General features: G+C 40.7%; 1 protein-coding gene across 1 annotated transcript; it reads right to left on the reverse strand.

The window, feature by feature from the left end:
* Positions 1-2,581: 2,581 nt before the first annotated feature.
* LOC135463776 (uncharacterized) lies at positions 2,582-18,364 on the reverse strand. Its single transcript, XM_064741210.1, has 8 exons — positions 18,200-18,364; positions 13,891-14,104; positions 11,869-11,963; positions 10,557-10,633; positions 6,061-6,147; positions 4,977-5,017; positions 4,200-4,261; positions 2,582-3,367 (listed from the first exon to the last, which is right to left on the reverse strand). Exons 1-8 carry the CDS (start codon positions 18,279-18,281, stop codon positions 2,586-2,588), a joined length of 1,440 nt encoding a protein of 479 aa, XP_064597280.1. The 5' UTR covers positions 18,282-18,364; the 3' UTR covers positions 2,582-2,585.
* Between the last annotated feature and the right edge of the window lie 1,604 nt (positions 18,365-19,968).

The following is a 19,968-nucleotide window of genomic DNA, read 5'->3' on the forward strand; positions in this document are numbered from 1 at the left end:
CTAAACTCCTAGCAACTGATGCCTTAAGGGTGAAAGACAAGTCAGACCTGGGCATAAATACCCAGTCTAAGACTGGTTTTGAACTCCCACCTGGTGTATCCTATTGATTGAGAGGCGTGCATGTTAACCACTTGCCAGACTACCATTGCATGCTCCACTTCCTAGTCTGAGGCTGGGGATGGACGTACAACCTGTCGGTCTGATTTCAAGACAAATGTTTTAACCTCCCAGTCAGCGTGTAATAAATTGGTTACGAAATACGCGCACATCTACATGTATGTAGTGTGTAATAAATTGGCTACGAAATACACGCACATCTACATGTATGTAGTGTGTAATAAATTGGTTACGAAATACGCGCACATCTACATGTATGTACTTGTGTAATAAATTGGTTACGAAATACGCGCACATCTACATGTACATGTATGTACGTAGGTAATAAATTCGCTACGGATTACACACACATCTACATGTATAGTCATGAAATACGCGTAGGGCCTACATCTACATGTATGTACGTGTGTAATAAATTCGCTACGGATTACACACACATCTACATGTATAGTCATGAAATACGCGTAGGGCCTACATCTACATGTATGTACGTGTGTAATAAATTCGCTACGGATTACACACACATCTACATGTATAGTCATGAAATACGCGTAGGGCCTACATCTACATGTATGTACGTGTGTAATAAATTCATTACGGATTACACACACATCTACATGTATAGTCATGAAATACGCGTAGGGCCTACATCTACATGTATGTACGTGTGTAATAAATTCGCTACGGATTACACACACATCTACATGTATAGTCATGAAATACGCGTAGGGCCTACATCTACATGTATGTACATGTGTAATAAATTCATTACGGATTACACACACATCTACATGTATCATCATGAAATACGCGTACATCTACATGTATGTACATGTATAATAAATTGGTTACGAAATACGCGCACATCTACATGTATGTACTTGTGTAATAAATTCGTTACGAAATTGTCATACATGTGTAATACATTCGCTATGAAATACGTGTACATCAGCATATATGTAGTACACAATCCTAGTGCTCTTTATCCCCTCATTATTCATTTGACAATCAGGAGATCTGCCATTGTTTGATTTGATTGATATTTTACGCCGTACTCAAGAACATTCCACTTATACGGCCCACTTATATGGTGGTAAGAAACTGAACAGAGCCCAGGGGAAACCCATGACCATCCGCAGGTTGCTGTAGACCTTCCCACCTATGTCCGGCGAAAAAGCCAGCGTGAGCTGGACTAACAGTGACTGCATTGGTGAGAGACTCCTGGGTCACTATACTGTGCTAGCACGCTAACCAACTGAGCCAAAGGGCCCCCAATTTGCCATTGTATGGAGTCCAAATGAAGGAAAACAAAAAACAGTCAGCATCAATACAAAGACCAATTGAAACTGTAGCTCTCTCTACATCATTTTATACATTTTTCTTTAACTGAATTATATGGTCACACAAGTATGCACATGCGCACCTTTGAATTCTACTGGTCAGCGTTCTGGGCCAATCATGCCAAATTAACACGGTTGGATGCATGCGATGTGGAACCAGTTTTTTCTGCTTTTATCTTACTTCCTGTTTTCTTTTCCTTCACTTCAAGAAGAGAAAGTTCTACACTATTTGAGACTGCTGTAAGAAACAGAAGTTGGAGCATTGTTTATATATCATAAACAAGATTGTCTCCCCTTCCACGTCCTCTCCTGCTTAAGAAGAAGAGAGTAGCGCATACATGTACTTCTCTGTAACACACTACAAAGCCGGACTATTTGGAAGAAAGTCTTCGTGAAGATGTTCTGTCTCTCTAGTCCGCCTTGCAAAGCTTGGCAGAGTTGTTGGGAGCAGATGAGCTCGAACTGAGTGGACAGAAGACATATTCTGGAAGAGGACAAGTCAAATCAGCCTTGTACTATACATGCACTACTTTACATCAAGTGAAATTTCAGCGAGAGAGGCAAACACTTTTAGCTTTCCGGATAGAAATAGTTAGAAACTCATTTATTCGTTTATTTAATTGGTGTTCTACACCATACTCAAAAATATTTCACTTATACAATGGCTCCTTGCATTATGGTGGGACGAAACCCACAACCATCCATAGGTTGCTGGAAGACCTTCCCATGTACGACTGGAAAGGAAGCAGCATGAGCTGGGTTTGAACTCAACGCGACCGCCACGGCGAGAGGTGCCCGAGTCACTGCATTGGCACACTATTAACTGCTCTGCCAAGGAGGCCCCAAAAACAATCAGAACACTATACTGGCCTGTAAGTTATAACATAACTTATTTCATAGATCATGCACAAATATTTTAATGTGTGATTACGAACAAATGTTAAATGTACGAGTATTATAACAGTAAGAAATACTGGACTTGATTACTGAGGACACAGCTCCACTCCTCTCTCAGAAACCGCTGTGAGGGGAGCGTACGATCGAGCCTCCAACTGGAGATGTTCACACGATTCGCACTGTGTTGTGTAAGAATCTACACATACAACGTCAGATTCGAAAACAGAAGTTCTAACAGAATTCTTTTGGGGGTGGTCGAGTGGGCAGCCTACCAGCTGTGAAATGTCCCGCCTCAAACTGTTGTCTTTCTTCTGGTGTGAGTTCATTAAGAGGTGTATATGTGGAAGACTCTGTTGTGGATGATGTCGAAGATGCAGAAGCTGTGGGTTGGGTGGATAATGCGCCTCCTGCAGCCCCAAACACTGGCTGCCCAAATGCACTAGACCCAGTCGTTGCCGTGCCAGATGCCCCTCCAGAGGTTCCAGCGTTGTTACCAAAGACATTTCCTTGCACTTCAGCAAGCCCAAATCCAGCTGTGCTAGCTCCTCCGAAAGCTGGCTTACCAAAAAGACCGCTCGATGAATCTGTTGTCTGCTGAAATCCACTTTGCCCGTTGTTACCAAAAAAGTTAGTCCCTTGTGACTGGGTGTTGGACAGTATACTACCTCCACCTTGGTTGCTACCAAAGGCACCGGTTGGCTGGTTACCCCCAAATAAGCTCCCTCCTGATTGGTTGATGCCAAACATGCTCTCTGCAGACTGGTTGTTCCAAAATAAGCTTTCTGATTGATTGTTCCCAAATAAGCTTCCTGATTGGTTGTTCCCAAACACACTGCCTGTTGTTTGGCCTGCTCCAAACACATTTTCTGTTTGAATGTTCCCCAAAGCTGTTCCTGATGATTGGTTATTTCCAAAAATGGGGGTTGATTGGCTGTTGCCAAACAGGTTATTTGAGGTTGGAGCTGGCTTTCCAAAGAGACCTGTCGACTGTCCTGAAGAGGACTGCCCAAAGCCTAAAGAAAGAAAAGAAATTCTTCTTAATATAATCATCAGTCATATCATCATGTAATGATTCCCAGCCTGCTGCATTATAATCATTATTTGCTCATCAATCAGTTGAGAAAGGGCAGGGGAGCCAGTCGCGGAAATAACCCATTGGTGCAAAAGACGAAGAAAAGTAAGGGCTTATTCATTTGGTCCATATTTAACATCATCCTCAAGAATTTAGCATTCATGCTGTCAGTTTGGTGACGAAAGTGTGCCTGGCGTAAGTTACCTGCCCTTGGCAATGTAGTGATGAACTTGACCAGGTCACATACATGTACAGAAAATGCACACCACACATGGAGGACAAGTGGTCTTTAACAAAACTTCAGATGGCATAAACAGCATTGTGAGCGATGTCCACAGCCTATTGTCACCCCGGCCCCACAAAAAGTGAGAACAGGAGAATGTACAAATTCTCTGTACCCAGCCTAGTGTGGCCTAGCGATCGCTCGGTCATCACCTGCACCCAAGGGCGTAAACATTGGTACCAGAAGCATGGAATACATGCACTCAAAATTTTTTCACTTCTGTGTACGTGTATATGATGATGGTCACTTTTATAGGTGGAGAGAAAATTAATGAGGTTGGGGGGAAAAAACTGCAACCATTGGAAAGTTATTGACAAACATTCGCACCTGTGATGAATACCTGTGCGCATCAGTTTGTCAGCCATGGTGGCTCTGCCTTAGAACCAAATTCCCTGACATCCCAATTCTGGATAGCCGATATAATTCCATGGTTTTCCAAGGTTCAAAGGTATTCACAGTTCAGGATGAATATTTCGCTATGTTGCCATACCTGAACCAAAGGAGGATCCACAAGACAGAGCCGAGGATGTGGGAATGGACGCTGCGCCTAATCTACAACAACAACAACGAAATCTCACTGACATGACCAATACGACAAGATACATTGATATGTGCTTCAAGGGGTGACGTCAACATGATGTCGTCGCTTCATAGAAGTGTAAGGTCAATGAGTCAATTTTGACATGGTTTGATGAACCACTAGTCCATGGAGGTCCATAGCAGTTTTGGGTGCACATGTGTTGTAGACGTAACAAACAAACGTGACATTAATGGCAAATCTCAGTGTAAGCAGTATCTCTTGTTGTATTAGAGTTACTTCCCCTAATGTAAGACTAATGTCACTTCACATGTACTCTCCAGACTCAACAATTTTTCAGTCATATGACGACAAAGGAATCCTTAGTGTGTATGTAGTGTGCCTCCTAGTCGCAGGGCGGATTTTCACTGCTCTTTTATCTAGTGCTGCTTCACTGAGACAACCAACCGAAGGCAAGTAAGCCATCCCGCCCGAGCCATTATACTGATACTGGTCAACCAGTCGTTGCACTATCCCCTCCATGCTGAACAAAGTTACAACTTCCTCTTTTAAAGTCCTAGGTGTGGCTCGACCAAGGATTGATCCTGGATCTACCGCTCCCGAAGCGGAGACTTAGGGGACACTTTAAGTATCTGCATGTAAATATACATGTATGTTTGAACTTTCATTTAGTCTTTGTGTCATTTTGTAACTTCCCTAACACCTTTATCAGACTTTATAGCAACATACCCTCTTTCAAGTCGGCTCATATCGTCTTCTATAAACTGTATCTGGAAGGCAAAATACACACCACACAGTACATAAAGGTGTAACCATTGGCAAGGCAAAGCACACACCACACAGTACATAAAGGTGTAACCATTGGCAAGGCAAAACACACACCACACAGTACATAGAGGTGTAACCATTGGCAAGGCAAAACACACACCACACAGTACATAAAGGTGTAACCATTGGCAAGGCAAAATACACACCACACAGTACATAAAGGTGTAACCATTGGCAAGGCAAAACACACACCACACAGTACATAAAGGTGTAACCATTGGCAAGGCAAAACACACACCACACAGTACATAAAGGTGTAACCATTGGCAAGGCAAAACACACACCACACAGTACATAAAGGTGTAACCATTGGCAAGGCAAAACACACACCACACAGTACATAAAGGTGTAACCATTGGCAAGGCAAAATACACACCACACAGTACACAAAGGTGTAACCATTGGCAAGGCAAAATACACACCACACAGTACATAAAGGTGTAACCATTGGCAAGGCAAAATACACACCACACAATACACAAAGGTGTAACCATTGGCAAGGCAAAACACACACCACACAGTACATAAAGGTGTAACCACTGGCAAGGCAAAACACACACCACACAGTACATAAAGGTGTAACCATTGGCAAGGCAAAATACACACCACACAGTACATAAAGGTGTAACCATTGGCAAGGCAAAATACACACCACACAGTACATAAAGGTGTAACCATTGGCAAGGCAAAACACACACCACACAGTACATAAAGGTGTAACCATTGGCAAACCCAAACACTCATTTCAAAGATCACGTAACAAATATGATTTGTCCGCAACTACATGTACAACACATTTAAAAGCGCTTTGCATTGCAACACTTGAATCAGACATTAAACATCTGCAACCAATGTGTTATCTTGCTACATATCAGTATTCCGTTTTTTAAAAAAACTTTAAAGCACAACATTTTTTTGATATACTTGGGTATTATTATACATATTCTATTATACATTCAATGTGAACTGACAGTAAACTACTCACCAGCTTCTGTTTGGTCTGCATGCTGGGACGACTCAACTCGGTTCGTATCTGACGAAATTTGTTGATGAGATTGTTCACCTTGAGAACCTGTGGAACCACAAATAAATGTCACAGTGTAGGGTAAGATTCGGCAGGAAAAACCTGCAATAACAACAAACCTGATCACATCAGTATACAGTCACACATTCATCTAAAGTACATGTTACTTTCTATTTATTTATTTATTTGTTTATTTATTTCATTGGTGTTTTACACAATACTCAAGAATATTACACTTATATGACGGCATCCAGCATCAAGGTGGGAGTAAAGCGAGCAGAGCTCGGCAGAAAATTCACAACCATCTGCAGGTTGCTGGCAGACCTTCCCACTTTCAACCAGAGAGGAAGCCAGCATGAGTTGGACTTGAACTCACATCGACCTTCATCGCCTTCAATCATGACAATGCAATATGTAAGTTTCGAGATAGGGAAACAGGACGGATGTCCCTTTACAACACAATATCATTACTCTATGGTACAGTAGTGTCATTCTGCCAGTTTTAATACTGGGTGGTAGATGGAATATAGACAAGTAATACAACAGAATATAGACAAGTAATACAACAGAATATAGACAAGTAATACAACAGAATATAGACAAGCAATACAACAGAATATAGACAAGTAATACAACAGAATATAGACAAGTAATACAACAGAATATAGACAAGTAATACAACAGAATATAGACAAGTAATACAACAGAATATAGACAAGTAATACAACAGAATATAGACAAGCAATACAACAGAATGTAGACAAGCAATACAACAGAATGTAGACAAGTAATACAACAGAATATAGACAAGTAATACAACAGAATATAGACAAGCAATACAACAGAATATAGACAAGTAATACAACAGAATATAGACAAGTAATACAACAGAATATAGACAAGCAATACAACAGAATGTAGACAAGTAATACAACAGAATATAGACAAGTAATACAACAGAATTAGACTGATCTTCACAATTACTTTTTGGGTGGATCTGGGTTTCTAATACTGATATTCTATTGTTAGTATAATGTAAACATGAATGCTAACTAATAAATAGAGTGAGTGAGTGCTTGGAGTTTCATGTCATACTAGTTTTCAGCCATATGACGACGAAGAAATCCTTTGAGAGCAAGCAATATGCCTCCTTGTTGCAGGACGGTTTTCCACCACTCTTTTATCTAGTGCTGCTTCACTGAGACAGCTTACCAAAGGCAATTAAGCTGCCCCACCCGGGCCATTATACTAATACGGGTCAATAAGTAGTTGCACTATCCCCTTCATGCTGAATGCCAAGCGAGGAAGCTGCAACTTCCTCTTTTAAGGTCTTCTGTGTGACTCAACCCAGGATTGACCCTGGAGCTACTGCTCCTGAAGCAGACGCTCTATCAACTGTGCTAACAGATCCTTTGTTAATGAAAAGGTAAGGAGGTAGCCCTACCATGCAGTAAAGTGTAGGAGATACTCTTCTACACTCAACATGCTTAGTCCCCAGCCTGATATAAAATTCTGCTACTGCACCTATTTGAAATCTTGAATTACATCAATTTATTTATTTATTTACTTGATTGGTCTTTAACACCGTACTCAAGAATATTTCACGTACATAATGGCAACCAGTATTACTGTGGGGAGAAACCCACGACCATCTGCAGATTGCTGGCAGGCTTTCCCACGTACAGGCGGAGAGGAAGCCAGCATGAGCTGGACTTGAACTCACAGCGGCCACATTGGTAGCAGGTTTCTGGGTTGCTGTTCCCATCCAGGCCCCTGAATTACATCACAACTCACTTTGTGATACTAGCTCGTGGATTTGAATCTCTGAAATAATCAATACATAATTAATACCATGCGGTGACATAAAACAAAATTGAAGTGACGAGCACACAAATTGTTTGAATTTTTCAAACTTGTGACGCATCTAACAATTATCTTCAAGAAAATTTGAAGTATATTTTTATTGTCTGAATGAACTGTCACCTCAGTTGTCTGAATGAACTGTCACCTCAGTTGTCTGAATGAACTGTCACCTCAGTTGTCTGAATGAACTGTCACCTCAGTTGTCTGAATGAACTGTCACCTCAGTTGTCTGAATGAACTGTCACCTCAGTTGTCTGAATGAACTGTCACCTCAGTTGTCTGAATGAACTGTCACCTCAGTTCCCCGATCTGCGAAAATCAGGTTATCCTAAATGATCATTGTTTTTTTTTTTTTAAAGTAGATTCACAGGATATCACTGCAGTGATTGGAAGGTTTGAGATCTAGGCAAGATTCTACGCAAACAACAAATGAATACAGTGAAACATTCCTCTATTCCGTGCTGTTAGCGTGTTTTGGGAGTTCAAGCCATTTATCACCCGTCAGTAATTGGTCAAGAACTCTTTTGCTCTGGATTTCAAAATCCCTGCTCATTTTAATACCCTATTTTTATCAGAAAGGATTAGGCAGTGCTCTAGACTCCTCTCTAAAAAACAAGACTATAGGGGCCTACTGGAGATTCTGGGCAAAAAGTCAATCAGTGCAAGTTCAATCAAATGCTTCTTCTGTGCAAAGGTTAGTGTTCACAATCAGTCAAAAACTTTGGAATCTAAACTTTACATTTAACATTAAAAATGGTAAAGGTACAAGCCTGATATTTGTTGAAAAGCAATAATTTGGGATATTCACGCTAAAAACAGAAAATTTGATTTGATTAGCAAATGTTTGCCAAAAAAATTCTTCGGCATAGCCTGTAATAATACAACATCCATCCACCAAATCAATCTATCTTATCAAAGAGGTATTCTACAAATAATCAATGGATATGATGATCATATCAACATTCTGAAGAAAAGAAAACAAATATCACAAAGCTAATTGTCTGGTCATCAAAGGCTAATAAAGTGGATATTAACAGCTGAGCAAAGAGGACAATCTCTCTAACTACTTGGGATTTATTTTGACCCCATTATCAGTGGCACAATGCATCAATAGATTTGTCACAAGTAGGGTTTTTCTGCAGTCTTGTTCATATCGCTTATCCTACTGTGCTTCCAACTTTATTCCATGTTCTGTCATTGTGTACCTTGTCACTCTTGTCGCATGTTCGCAAGGTGTTTATTCAAGCACATTCAGATGGCATTATTCTGTGACGGATAAAACTATGCTTTGGTGAAGCCCAAAAATTGGCCAATCCAACAAATGTAGTTTTGTCTCCAAAATGAAATTTAAAAAATTTGCATAAAACAACCAAATGAATATTAAGCTGGACAATGAATTTTTGTCTTTACGCAAAAAAAAAATGCTTCATAATAAATTTAATCCAAATTAGCATAAACTTTGGTGAAGTAAGGCAACCATAGACTCCTATACTAAATGTATAATTTTTAAAGTTTTCTTATTCTGGAAAAAGCCAAAAAATCACAGTACACGGCTCCTTAATTATATAAATCCTGAATTTTGACTACGATGAAGTTTTCGGAGAAGCCATTGTGTATCGTCACTGTACTCATTATTCATGGAGTAATGTATAAATTAACATTGGTAACATTCCAGTCGCTAGTTAAGTGCTACTCCATGTAAAACTACATAAAACCAGTTAAAATGATACATGTGATGTATGAAGGAACAGAGCCAACGCCATGGTTCAATAGCATTTTACGTGCAGATTAACACTATTTACCTCCTCTGACTGAAGAACCTTCACAACCAAAATCTGCAATTTTGGGAAATTTGCCCATTCTGACATGATAATATTCCTTCTGTGACAATGAATCACACGAAGAACTGGCCCTGATAGCGCTTCGGGAGCAGTAGATCCAGGGTCAATCCTGGGTTAAGTCACACCTATGACTTTTAAAAGAGGAAGTTGTAACTTCCTCGCTTGGCGTTCAGCATGAAGGGGATAGTGCAACGACTGGTTGACCCATATCAGTATAATGGCTCGGGCGGGATGGCTTTCTTCCCTTCGGTAAGTCGTCTCAGTGAAGCAGCGTTAGATAGAAGAGAGGTGGAAATCCGTCCTGCAACAAGGAGGCACATTACATGCACTCTAAGGATTCCTTTGTCGTCATATGACTGAAAAATTGTTACGTAACATGTTAAATGCCAAGCATTCACTCGCTCACTCACTCACGGTGAATCACACAGATATGATGCTGAGTAATATCAGAATGACACCTTGAGCATTTGAAATTAGAGCATCATGTTTTCTTGTCATGTATTCTTCCATGTATTCTTCAGACCAGGCTGAAGTGAAAATAACCAATAGCTGTTGTTTCGGTATTATTCTCCGAAACTTTATTCTCAATAAAATCTTGATCCTTATCATTTAACCTTGCTTTTTAAGACACTGAGGTTTTGAAGCTGAACTGTAGCTAATAAAAATATGTACTGATCCCAGACCAAATTTGGATTTACAGTACTGCGTTCAGGCACATTTACACCTGCAGTGTACGTGTATCGTACGCCTTACATAAAGTTGGCCGTTTCCTGACTTTTCTGCTTCGTATGCTTCAAAACGTAATTCTTCTGGGGAGATATCATCCATACCTATATAAACACAAATGTGACAAAACAAACACATGAGTTTATTTCATTTATTTATTTATTTATTTGATTGGTCTTTTACACCGTACTCAAGAATATTTCACTTATACGACGGCAGCCAGCATTATGGTGGGTGGAAACCGGGCAGAGCCCAGGGGAAACCCACGACCATCCACAGGTTGCTTGAAGACCTTCCCACGTACGGCCGGAGAGGAAGCCAGCATGAGCTGGACTTGAACTCACAGGGATCGCATTGGTGAGAGACTCCTAGGTCATTACACTGCGCTAGCGCGCTAACCAACTGAGCCACGGAGGCCCCCAATTTATTTTAAATACATGTATTTATTTATATCTGACTGATGTTTTACGATGCACTTATTGAAACATTTCATTTATACAATTGTAGACAGAATTATGGTGGGACAAAACTGGGCTCGAACCTCATGATCATTCACAGGTTGCCGCCAGGCCTTCCACGCATGACAGAAAGGAAGTCAGCATGAACTCACAGGGACTGAATCTGTGAGAGGCTCCTGGATGTTTCCCTGGCATGCTAATGACTAGGTCATGGAAGCTCGTGCTCATATTTTAATACACGTATCTCTTCTTTCACAATGAATGTGTAGTTCCGTATATTACATGTTAAGCACACAAAAATCACAGACTGAGTAATCAAATCTTAACACAACCATTTCAAAAGTTTCTATACATTATCACACTTTACCATTATCAACAGTCTCCCATGTATACGCGGTGTCTGTTTTATACACAGTCACGTTCAGTGAGCTTTTATTGTATGTGACTGGAATTTTATAGTTTACATACATCTCAGAACTTGATCAACTTAAGCAAGGCACGTGTGGTTTTATTTCTCTATCAGGTGACGCCAATTTCATATTGGGTTTATTGCCAAGTTGACTCTCAAAAAATCCAAAAATGGAATAAAAATAAAACTGAACACTCACTTAGATTTGGTAGTAAGGCTACCAGAGACTTTTCCGCTTCATACTCGTCAAGCCTGAATGGAAAACTTCAGCTTAATACACTACAAACATTGAGGGCGGGAGAATCCACAAAAGGCCTGCCTAGGCCTGGGTTTGAACCCGCACCTCATGTATCCCAGCAAGCTCCTTGACCTTGTCTTCAGCCATAGCCCACTCCCACCGATGTTTCTGAGATGATGAGTTCAATAAGACAAGTACCTGTCACACCTGTGCATCATAATGCAACTGCCTTACCTGGCAGACAAGATCCGTCTTTATAGTAGGTGTAACAGGAGAAGATCCAGGTGTGTGACGGCTCCCAGTTCTCCATGTCTGCAGAAATCATCTCCCTAACAACATACGCAGCAACAAAACAAACTTCATTCCAACATGTCCAAGCTCTCATTCCATGACCAACTTCACGTTAAATATCGGTGATTTATCTGATTGTTGTTTACAACCACATGCAAGAATTTTTTTTCTTTGGTTTTTTTCACTTTAAACATTTTTTTTTAATTTAATATGGCGCTCATGTTGAAGGAAACAGAAATGCTTGTGGCTGTCAAAACTATTCTCATCATAATACACTGACAGGCCTGCATCTCTCTGTGAATAATTACACTTGTACATGTAATGCACAAATACAGTGCTGCCTCACTGGAATGCCATGCTTTATAAGCACTGGACCTATCTACTAAAAGTTCTAGAATAAACACTTTTACCTGCAATAATCATTGCAAAATTGTGTAAATCTGTTCTGATGCCATGGCCGTGAACTTGCTCTGACGGTCGAGCTAGAATTAACTCAGTTTTGCATGTGGGAGGTCCGTAAGGTCACATCAGTATAATCATCACACTTATCCATACATTGCATACTATGTTTGTTGAAAATATGACACCTTGATCTTTCAAGCCATCTGAGCCAGACATGTCCCCATTTCCACAGGACAGTCTGGTGTCTATCTATTTATTTATTTGATTGGTGTTTTACGCTGTACTCAAGAATATTTCGCATATACGACGGCGGCCAGCAATATGGTGGGAGGAAATTGGGCAGGCCCCGGGAGAAACACACAGCCATTCGCAGGTGGCAGACCTTCCCACACACGGCCGGAGAAGAAGCCAGCATAGGCTGGACTTGAACTCACAGTGACTGCATCGGTGGGAGGCTCCTGAACCAACAGGTAAAACAATACATGGATGGTCCTGTTTTTATTTCTCAACATGAAGTATAGGCATAAAGATGTGTCTCAAAAACAAGAAATAAAATTCTCCACCTCATTATGGGAGTGAGGTGAGTAAAACTGGCTTTAAAGTACCCAGCAGTCAGTTCGGAAATTATCATTAGTAGCCTGTAAACATTAACTCTGATAAAGATGTCACCACCTGGTAGGTGGATGAGTGTTAATGTGGTAGGGGGTGCAAGCTGGTGCTACTATAAAACTAGCAAGTTCAGTATTGGCTTCATTTGGAAAAAGTTCTGTTTACTCCTGGAATATATGTAAAAAAAATAGAGGAGTAATTCTGCGATTAAAACTAATCTCAATCCAAAAGTGAATTTTAATTAAAAAAAAAAACAAACAAAAAACTTTTTGTACAACTGTACCTTATTTCTCACATACATGCACTTGCTTTATACTAAAGGTATCTCTTTAGAATTAGTATTCAAGAAAACTTAGTTTTAAATTAGCTTTATGTATGTATGTATACATTAATGTCATACTTTAACACTTGTCTTCTTGTCACATGGCTAGCCCATGCCACCAAAGTGTTGCTGCCACTGCAGTGCATGTACCATGCTAAAGACAGGAGACACGACACGACACCCTGTCATCTTAACCTAATTCTTCTAATTGTTGGGGCACCTGGTCTGCTCTTTCGAGCCAATACACAGGTACTTGTAGCAGGAATATTTAGTTTCATCTAACGAACAATATATTTATATCTTTACTTTTCTAAACAAGTGGGGGAGAGAAATTTAATTCTTTGCTTTCAACACTACTAACACCTGTCCTAAAAATTAGAAGTATTAGGGTATACTGAGACGGGTCAAGCAGTCCTGTTTCCGTACTTTAACCTCTCAGTGCTGAGTGCCAAGTAGGGCAGCAAGAAGCCTATTTTTTTATGACTTTGGTATGACCCACCATGGATTTGATCCAAGATCTCCCGACAGGAAAATGGACGCTCTAACAGTTACGTCACCGAAGCGGTCATTTTAATAGCTTCATGATATACAGTAATTAAAACACTCAGACATGATGAAGGTTATTTACTCACAGAACATCCTGGGTTGATAAGTTTAGCAGTCCGTTCGCAGCTTTCCCACTTGACTGCTTCCCATCCTGCTGGGACAGAGCCTCGAATCTGTTGCTAGATGAGAATGTGGCTCGAAACGTGACCCCCCTATTTGAACCTTTATCACCCCCTCTGTAGCCTCTGCCATACCACTTGTAAGCATTGTTACTATTGTAGTTGCCTTGGTTATAGTACCCTGTCGGTGGAACAGAAAGGAAGAAAAATGACATTCTGACAATTAAATGCAGATTTTATAACCGAGTAATTGCCTGTTCCAGTAAAGATGTCAGCACAACTATGACATCACCATGGAAACCAGAGATTATGGCAAATTATGGCAATGCACACTAGTACCATGGTGGACAAATGCAATGACACAGTTACATGAACTGTATCCTCAGGGGCCTCTGTTGCTCAGTTGGTTAGCAGGCTAGAGCAGCGTAATGACCCAGGAGCCTCTCACCAATGCAGTCGCTGTGAGTTCAAGTCCAGCTCATGTTGGCTTCCTCTCCCACTGTACGTGGGTAGGTCTTGCATCAACCTGCGGATGGTCATGCCTTTCCACCAGGCTCTGCCCAGTTTCCTACCACCATAATGCTGGCCGTCGTCATATAAGCGAAATATTCTTGAGTACGGCGTAAAACACCAATCAAATAAATAAATACTGTGTCCTCTTCAAGCCTACAAAACTGGGCTTTAGCTGTCATCTACCTGTATGATATTTTGTCCCCCTGAGACATACATATACAAAAGGTGAAAAGTGTTTGATAAAAAGATGCTTAATCTCTTTCTATATGCATTCCTACACTATACACTGTACACAAAAATGTTCAAAGGTGATCCCCAATGACCTCACACCAAATATTTCCTAGACCCAATATTTATACTGTGTTAGTCCGTAAACTGCAATGAAAAAAAAACCATTGTCTAAAGTTGGACTGTCTGCCTATCTTGTCTGCCACGTGGGTGGGGTGGCGTCATACCATGAAGACCTGCCGAGATTATGTATTGAAAAGCCCTACAAGGCATTGACAAATCCATGTAATACCCATGCTTTTGCAGAAGCCATGGCATGACAATCTATAATTACCTTTGTACACGTGTACACCTTTTAATTACTACCTTGAAAATCACATAAGTAAAACAGTTTTACAAGAAATATTTTAAAGACGACAGAGCATTAGATTCTTGAAAAGCCTTTCACACGCATACTATCCACCTTAGGATGACACAAATGCACTCTCGTCTGGTTTGTCTGACATGAACTGGATACCCATGGAATGATGGAAGTAACAGTGGAGACTTTGGCATGCTTTCGCAGTCCACAGAATATAACTTTTTATAGCGCAGTGAAGTGAAACCAGCTGCAAAACACAGACATGCACACGGGCCAGCGGATTGTGAGTGGCAGTGATGAGAACAGTTTGTTGCTCAACACCAGTGGAAGCAAAAATAACGGAATACATTTTCTGATCTTTAATCACCAACTTCTCTTCTCTAAACTTCCTTGTTTTATAGATCAGAACTAACTCAAGGAACATCAAACGATCTATCTGCAGTTTGGTAGACTCAGTTCTGGGGATCTAATTTCAACTTTTCATATTAATAATTATAGAACATAGCCTAAACAACCTGTAATTTGGTCTATGATTAAACTGCTCATTTTGCCAGGTTCTGGGAGTTCTATTGATGTTAAAAAGCTGTGAGAAAGGTGTTCTATTGATGTTAGAAAGCTGTGAGAAAGGTGTTCTATTGATGTTAGAAAGCTGTGAGAAAGGTGTTCTATTGATGTGAGAAAGGTGTTCTATTGATGTTAGAAAGCTGTGAGAAAGGTGTTCTATTGATGTTAGAAAGCTGTGAGAAAGGTGTTCTATTGATGTTAGAAAGCTGTGAGAAAGGTGTTCTATTGATGTGAGAAAGCTATGAGAAAGGTGTTCTATTGATTTGACTGAGAAAGGTGTGAGAAAGGTGTCTGGAAGGTACATGTAGGATGATCTCCATGGGAAAATGTAAATTTTAGCACCAAGACGAATAATTCATGACATTTATTTACCTGCAAAAATTCTCTTTTGTGGTAGAATATTTTTGCCCATTTAGAGCACTCCTTACAGTACATGTCTTGCTATCCACATTCGCAGTGTGAACGTCACTGCCACCATCTGCGAATTTGGTACAAAGACCCTCAGATCACAGGAGTCACGGAGAAAGTTATGTGAGAAAACACGAACAACTCTTCTCAACCTTTCTTTCTAATAACACTTTACACACTTGTATTATAGCACAGTACACGTATTTGCCAGTTAATTCTAACCAAAACCTGAAACAATTTTAGCGATGAATGTTGACTAAAAAGTTTTGTGCAAGGACACCAGTGGGGAGGCTAAGACTAAACAAGCTTATGTGGGTCGCACAGGCTCCAAAGGTCAAGCTTGTCTAGTGGTGGCAATGAGGTAAAGCCAGCACATAGAGAAGGACACTCGCTTAAGGCGAATGAGTAAGGAGATATCATAGACTTTCATTATCTGTAAATGTGGACGAATGTTTTCCTTTTCTTACAGAGATGTTTCTTTTATAAGTTTACTTCAAAAGTTCAATCCCTGGGCGGTCGAGAATGACTGGGTCATACTCTCAAGCCAGGTGTTAGGCAAGAGCTTTCCTTGCCCGTACAATGTTTTACCAATCCTAACGTCAAGGCAATCTCCTCTCAAATTACTAATCTATGTGCTAGGGTTTTAACATTATGGATAAATCTGACAAACTATTGGCAGGATTGGCGGCATGAAACTTGCAGGACACCATGACCTATATACCAGTGTTAAACCAACAGAGAAATGATTAAAATCTGTAAAACAGTGTCTTCATGAACACAGCCCCATAAAGAAGGCATTGTAAAGTTCAGGTTGTTACATGGTTTGCTGTAGACCTCCTTCACAGATATTCACAGTTTTGCAGTGATGTCATAGCTGCTCTGAGCCAATCACCAACACACTCTTTGGTCATGTGACTTAAATACAGGGGTTAAAGCAAATTTAACCCATTTCAGAAGATTTTAGCATTAAAAAAAAATGAAAAATACAGCTTTTAGGTGAGAACTTCTTTCTGGAAATATAATTAGAATGTGTCTAGTCTTCAGAATGGTATGAAAGTTTCATTTCCATATCGTCATGATTTACTTCCATGTTACTAATCACCTCCTGGTTGTTGCCAGGAACCCGGCTGCTCGAAACTATGAATTCACTGTGAAATATAAATTCTTTAGTATCAGCAACCTCAATCTTCACAACTCCCCTTGCAAGTAGTTGCAGAATGTAACACCAAAAGCCAGCATCATAGTTGCAAGAGATACGGACAAAAACAGCCCCAGTTGTGTTGGGTGGTAAGGAGTGAGTGAGTGAGTGCTTGGGGTTTAACGTTGTACTCAACAATTTTTCAGTCATATGACGACGAAGGAATCCTTAGAGTGCATGTAATGTGCCTCCTTGATGATTAATGCTAGGGCTTGTTGCCGGACGGATTTCCACCCCTCTTTTATCTAGTGCTGCTTCACTGAGACGGCTTACCGAAGGTAAGTAAGCCGCCCTCGCCCGAGCCATTATACTGATACAGGTCAACCAGTCGTTGCACTATCCCCTTCATGCTGAACGCTAGGCAAGGAAGTTACAACTTCCTTTTTTAAGGTCTTAGGTGTGACCCGACCCAGGATTGACCCTGGATCTACTGCTCCCGAAGCGGACGCCCTACAAACTGTGCTATCATGGCCGGTTTGGTGGTAAGGAACATTTACCGCTGTTCACATGGGCACTAAATCTTCCCTAGCATAAACTGACGTCGACAATATGGTGTGTAATTAATTAACCTGTTCTGAGACTCGCTCAATCAAAAGGGTCCATGGCAATCGAGTCTGTTCGTGAAATAATCACATTTGTCGATTCTATATACATTTATTAAGTTTTCATGATGGTGGCAGCTGTACGGTAGACCCTAAAAATGTAATTTTTTTCAATTTATGTTATTGCCACCAGGCCATGGACTATTTTCGAAAAGGTCAACATAAAATTAGGTTAGATAATTTGTAGGACCGTGTGACTGACATTGATTAATGCTAGGGAAGATTTAAGTGTGAACGGCAGTAAATGTTACTTACCGTCAATACGACACATTTGGGGCGATTTCTCGCCGTAACTCTCGCAACTGCGTTGCTTGATGTGAGAGTTACATTCTGCAACCTCGTGCGAGGTGCACCATAGAGGGTCCAGATATCGATAAGAAGATGTAATATATATACACATACCTGTGTCACTAGGGGGATGTTCAAAGCGGCACCGGTCTCCAAAGCGGCAAGTACCTTGTTGATAATACTTACACAATACCATCGTTACTCAGACCAACAGTCAGTGACTGTCACAGCTTACAAACTTTTCACACTCGTTCTCAGTTTCACTTTTTAACCCACGACACCTACCGTCTTTCGGCAGAATTACCTCCAGAGTTACCTTCCTTGACCTGTGGAAGCCGTTTTTATTTTTATTTGAGTCATAGTTTGGAGCACCCGTGTACCTGGCAAGAAGCAGGAGGTGATAAATAACATTAAATGGGCGAAATGCCGTTTTTTTGCCGATTTCCAAAGTTCAAAGTACTACACTGCAATGAAACTATCATATTTGAAGGGCTCAGTTGGTTAGCGCGCTAGCGCAGGGTAATGACCCAGAAGCCTCTCACCAATGCGGTCGCTGTGAGCTCAAGACCAGCTCATGCTGGCTCCCTCTCTGCCCCTATGCGAGAAGCTAGATCTCTCAGCAACCTGCGGATGGTCGTGGGTTTCAACCGGGCTCTGTCCAGTTCCCCCCCCCCCCTCTCCCATCATAATGCTGACCGCCGTCGTATAAGTGAAATATTCTTGAGTGCGGCGTAAAACACCAATCAAACAAATAAATAAATATGCCATATTTGAAGGTAGAGTAGACACACAGTACTTGCCCAGAAAGATTCGAATTTCTTACGCCAATGCCATATTTGTCATTTTTATGCTAAAATCTACTTCAGTGCCTATCACATGGTTTAAGCTACTTAGCTTTGTTTTCACCTTCAGTACTTCAGCCACATGATCAAAGAGTGTACTCTGCCCGGTTTCCACCCACCATAATGCTGGCCGCCGTCGTATAAGTGAAATATTCTTGAGTACGGCGTAAAACACCAATCCAAAAAAAAAAAAAAAAATCAAAAAAATCAAAGAGTGTGCTGATGATTGGCTCAAAGCAGCTATCACATCACTGCAACAGTAGGCCCTATGCTGTTTTAGGCCGTAGCGGTACACAAGAATATTTAACTTATACGACAGTGGCTGGCATTATAACTGGTAGAACTCACGACCTTCCGCGGGTTGCCGAAGACCATCTCACGTGCGACCGGAGAGCTTTACCGCCCCGCCCCACCCCCCACCCCCTCAAAAAAAAAAGCTCGAGCTGGACTTGAACTCACATGCATGTATGCACTGATCGCATCGGTGAGAGGCTTCTGACAGGTGTAGGGACTACGTCCTACAGGCCGATTCCACATTTTGAAATACGATTTAAAAGCTTAATTTTGAGATCCAAGAAGGTACAATTATATTCACATAAAATTACCGTAAATTATCTTAAAACAATCGTGTCGAAATTAAATTTAAACGTTCAGCCCCAAAAAACTGGGAAGTTGTGAAGAGTTTTTGTATTTGACTTATGCCTGCATGTCTGAAATGGCTTCGTGGAATGGAATTTTAAACTTTTGAACTTTTGAATACGGTACTTGTTAAGTGTTATTTTAAGTAAAGTGTATCCCGATTTGAACTTCTTGGAGCTTAAATATTGAATTTTAAATTTTGAATTTTGCCTAAGTCAGATATTCATTTGTGGACTGGGCCTACAAGCATATAGGCCTCCTGAAACCAAGTGTCTCTTTCTTGATGTATAATTTATTTATTTATTTAGCTGATTGGAGTTTAACGACGTGTTCAAGAATATTTCACTTATACGACGGCAGCCAGCATAATGGTGGGAGGAAACCAGGAAGAATCCGGGGAAA

The sequence above is a fragment of the Liolophura sinensis genome, chromosome 3 (assembly GCF_032854445.1).
Source record: "Liolophura sinensis isolate JHLJ2023 chromosome 3, CUHK_Ljap_v2, whole genome shotgun sequence".
In the NCBI taxonomy this organism is placed as follows: Eukaryota; Metazoa; Mollusca; class Polyplacophora; order Chitonida; family Chitonidae; genus Liolophura; species Liolophura sinensis.

Excerpts from the sequence above, each read along its gene's own strand:
- LOC135463776 (XM_064741210.1), bottom strand. The coding sequence starts at position 18,281 with ATGGTATTGTGTAAGTATTATCAACAAGGTACTTGCCGCTTTGGAGAC. Across the intron at positions 11,964-13,890 it reads TTATCAACCCAGGATGTTCT|GGAGATGATTTCTGCAGACA; the intron begins GTGAGTAAATAA and ends GTATGTTGTTAG. Across the intron at positions 6,148-10,556 it reads CAGGAAACGGCCAACTTTAT|GTTCTCAAGGTGAACAATCT; the intron begins GTAAGGCGTACG and ends GTGGTTCCACAG.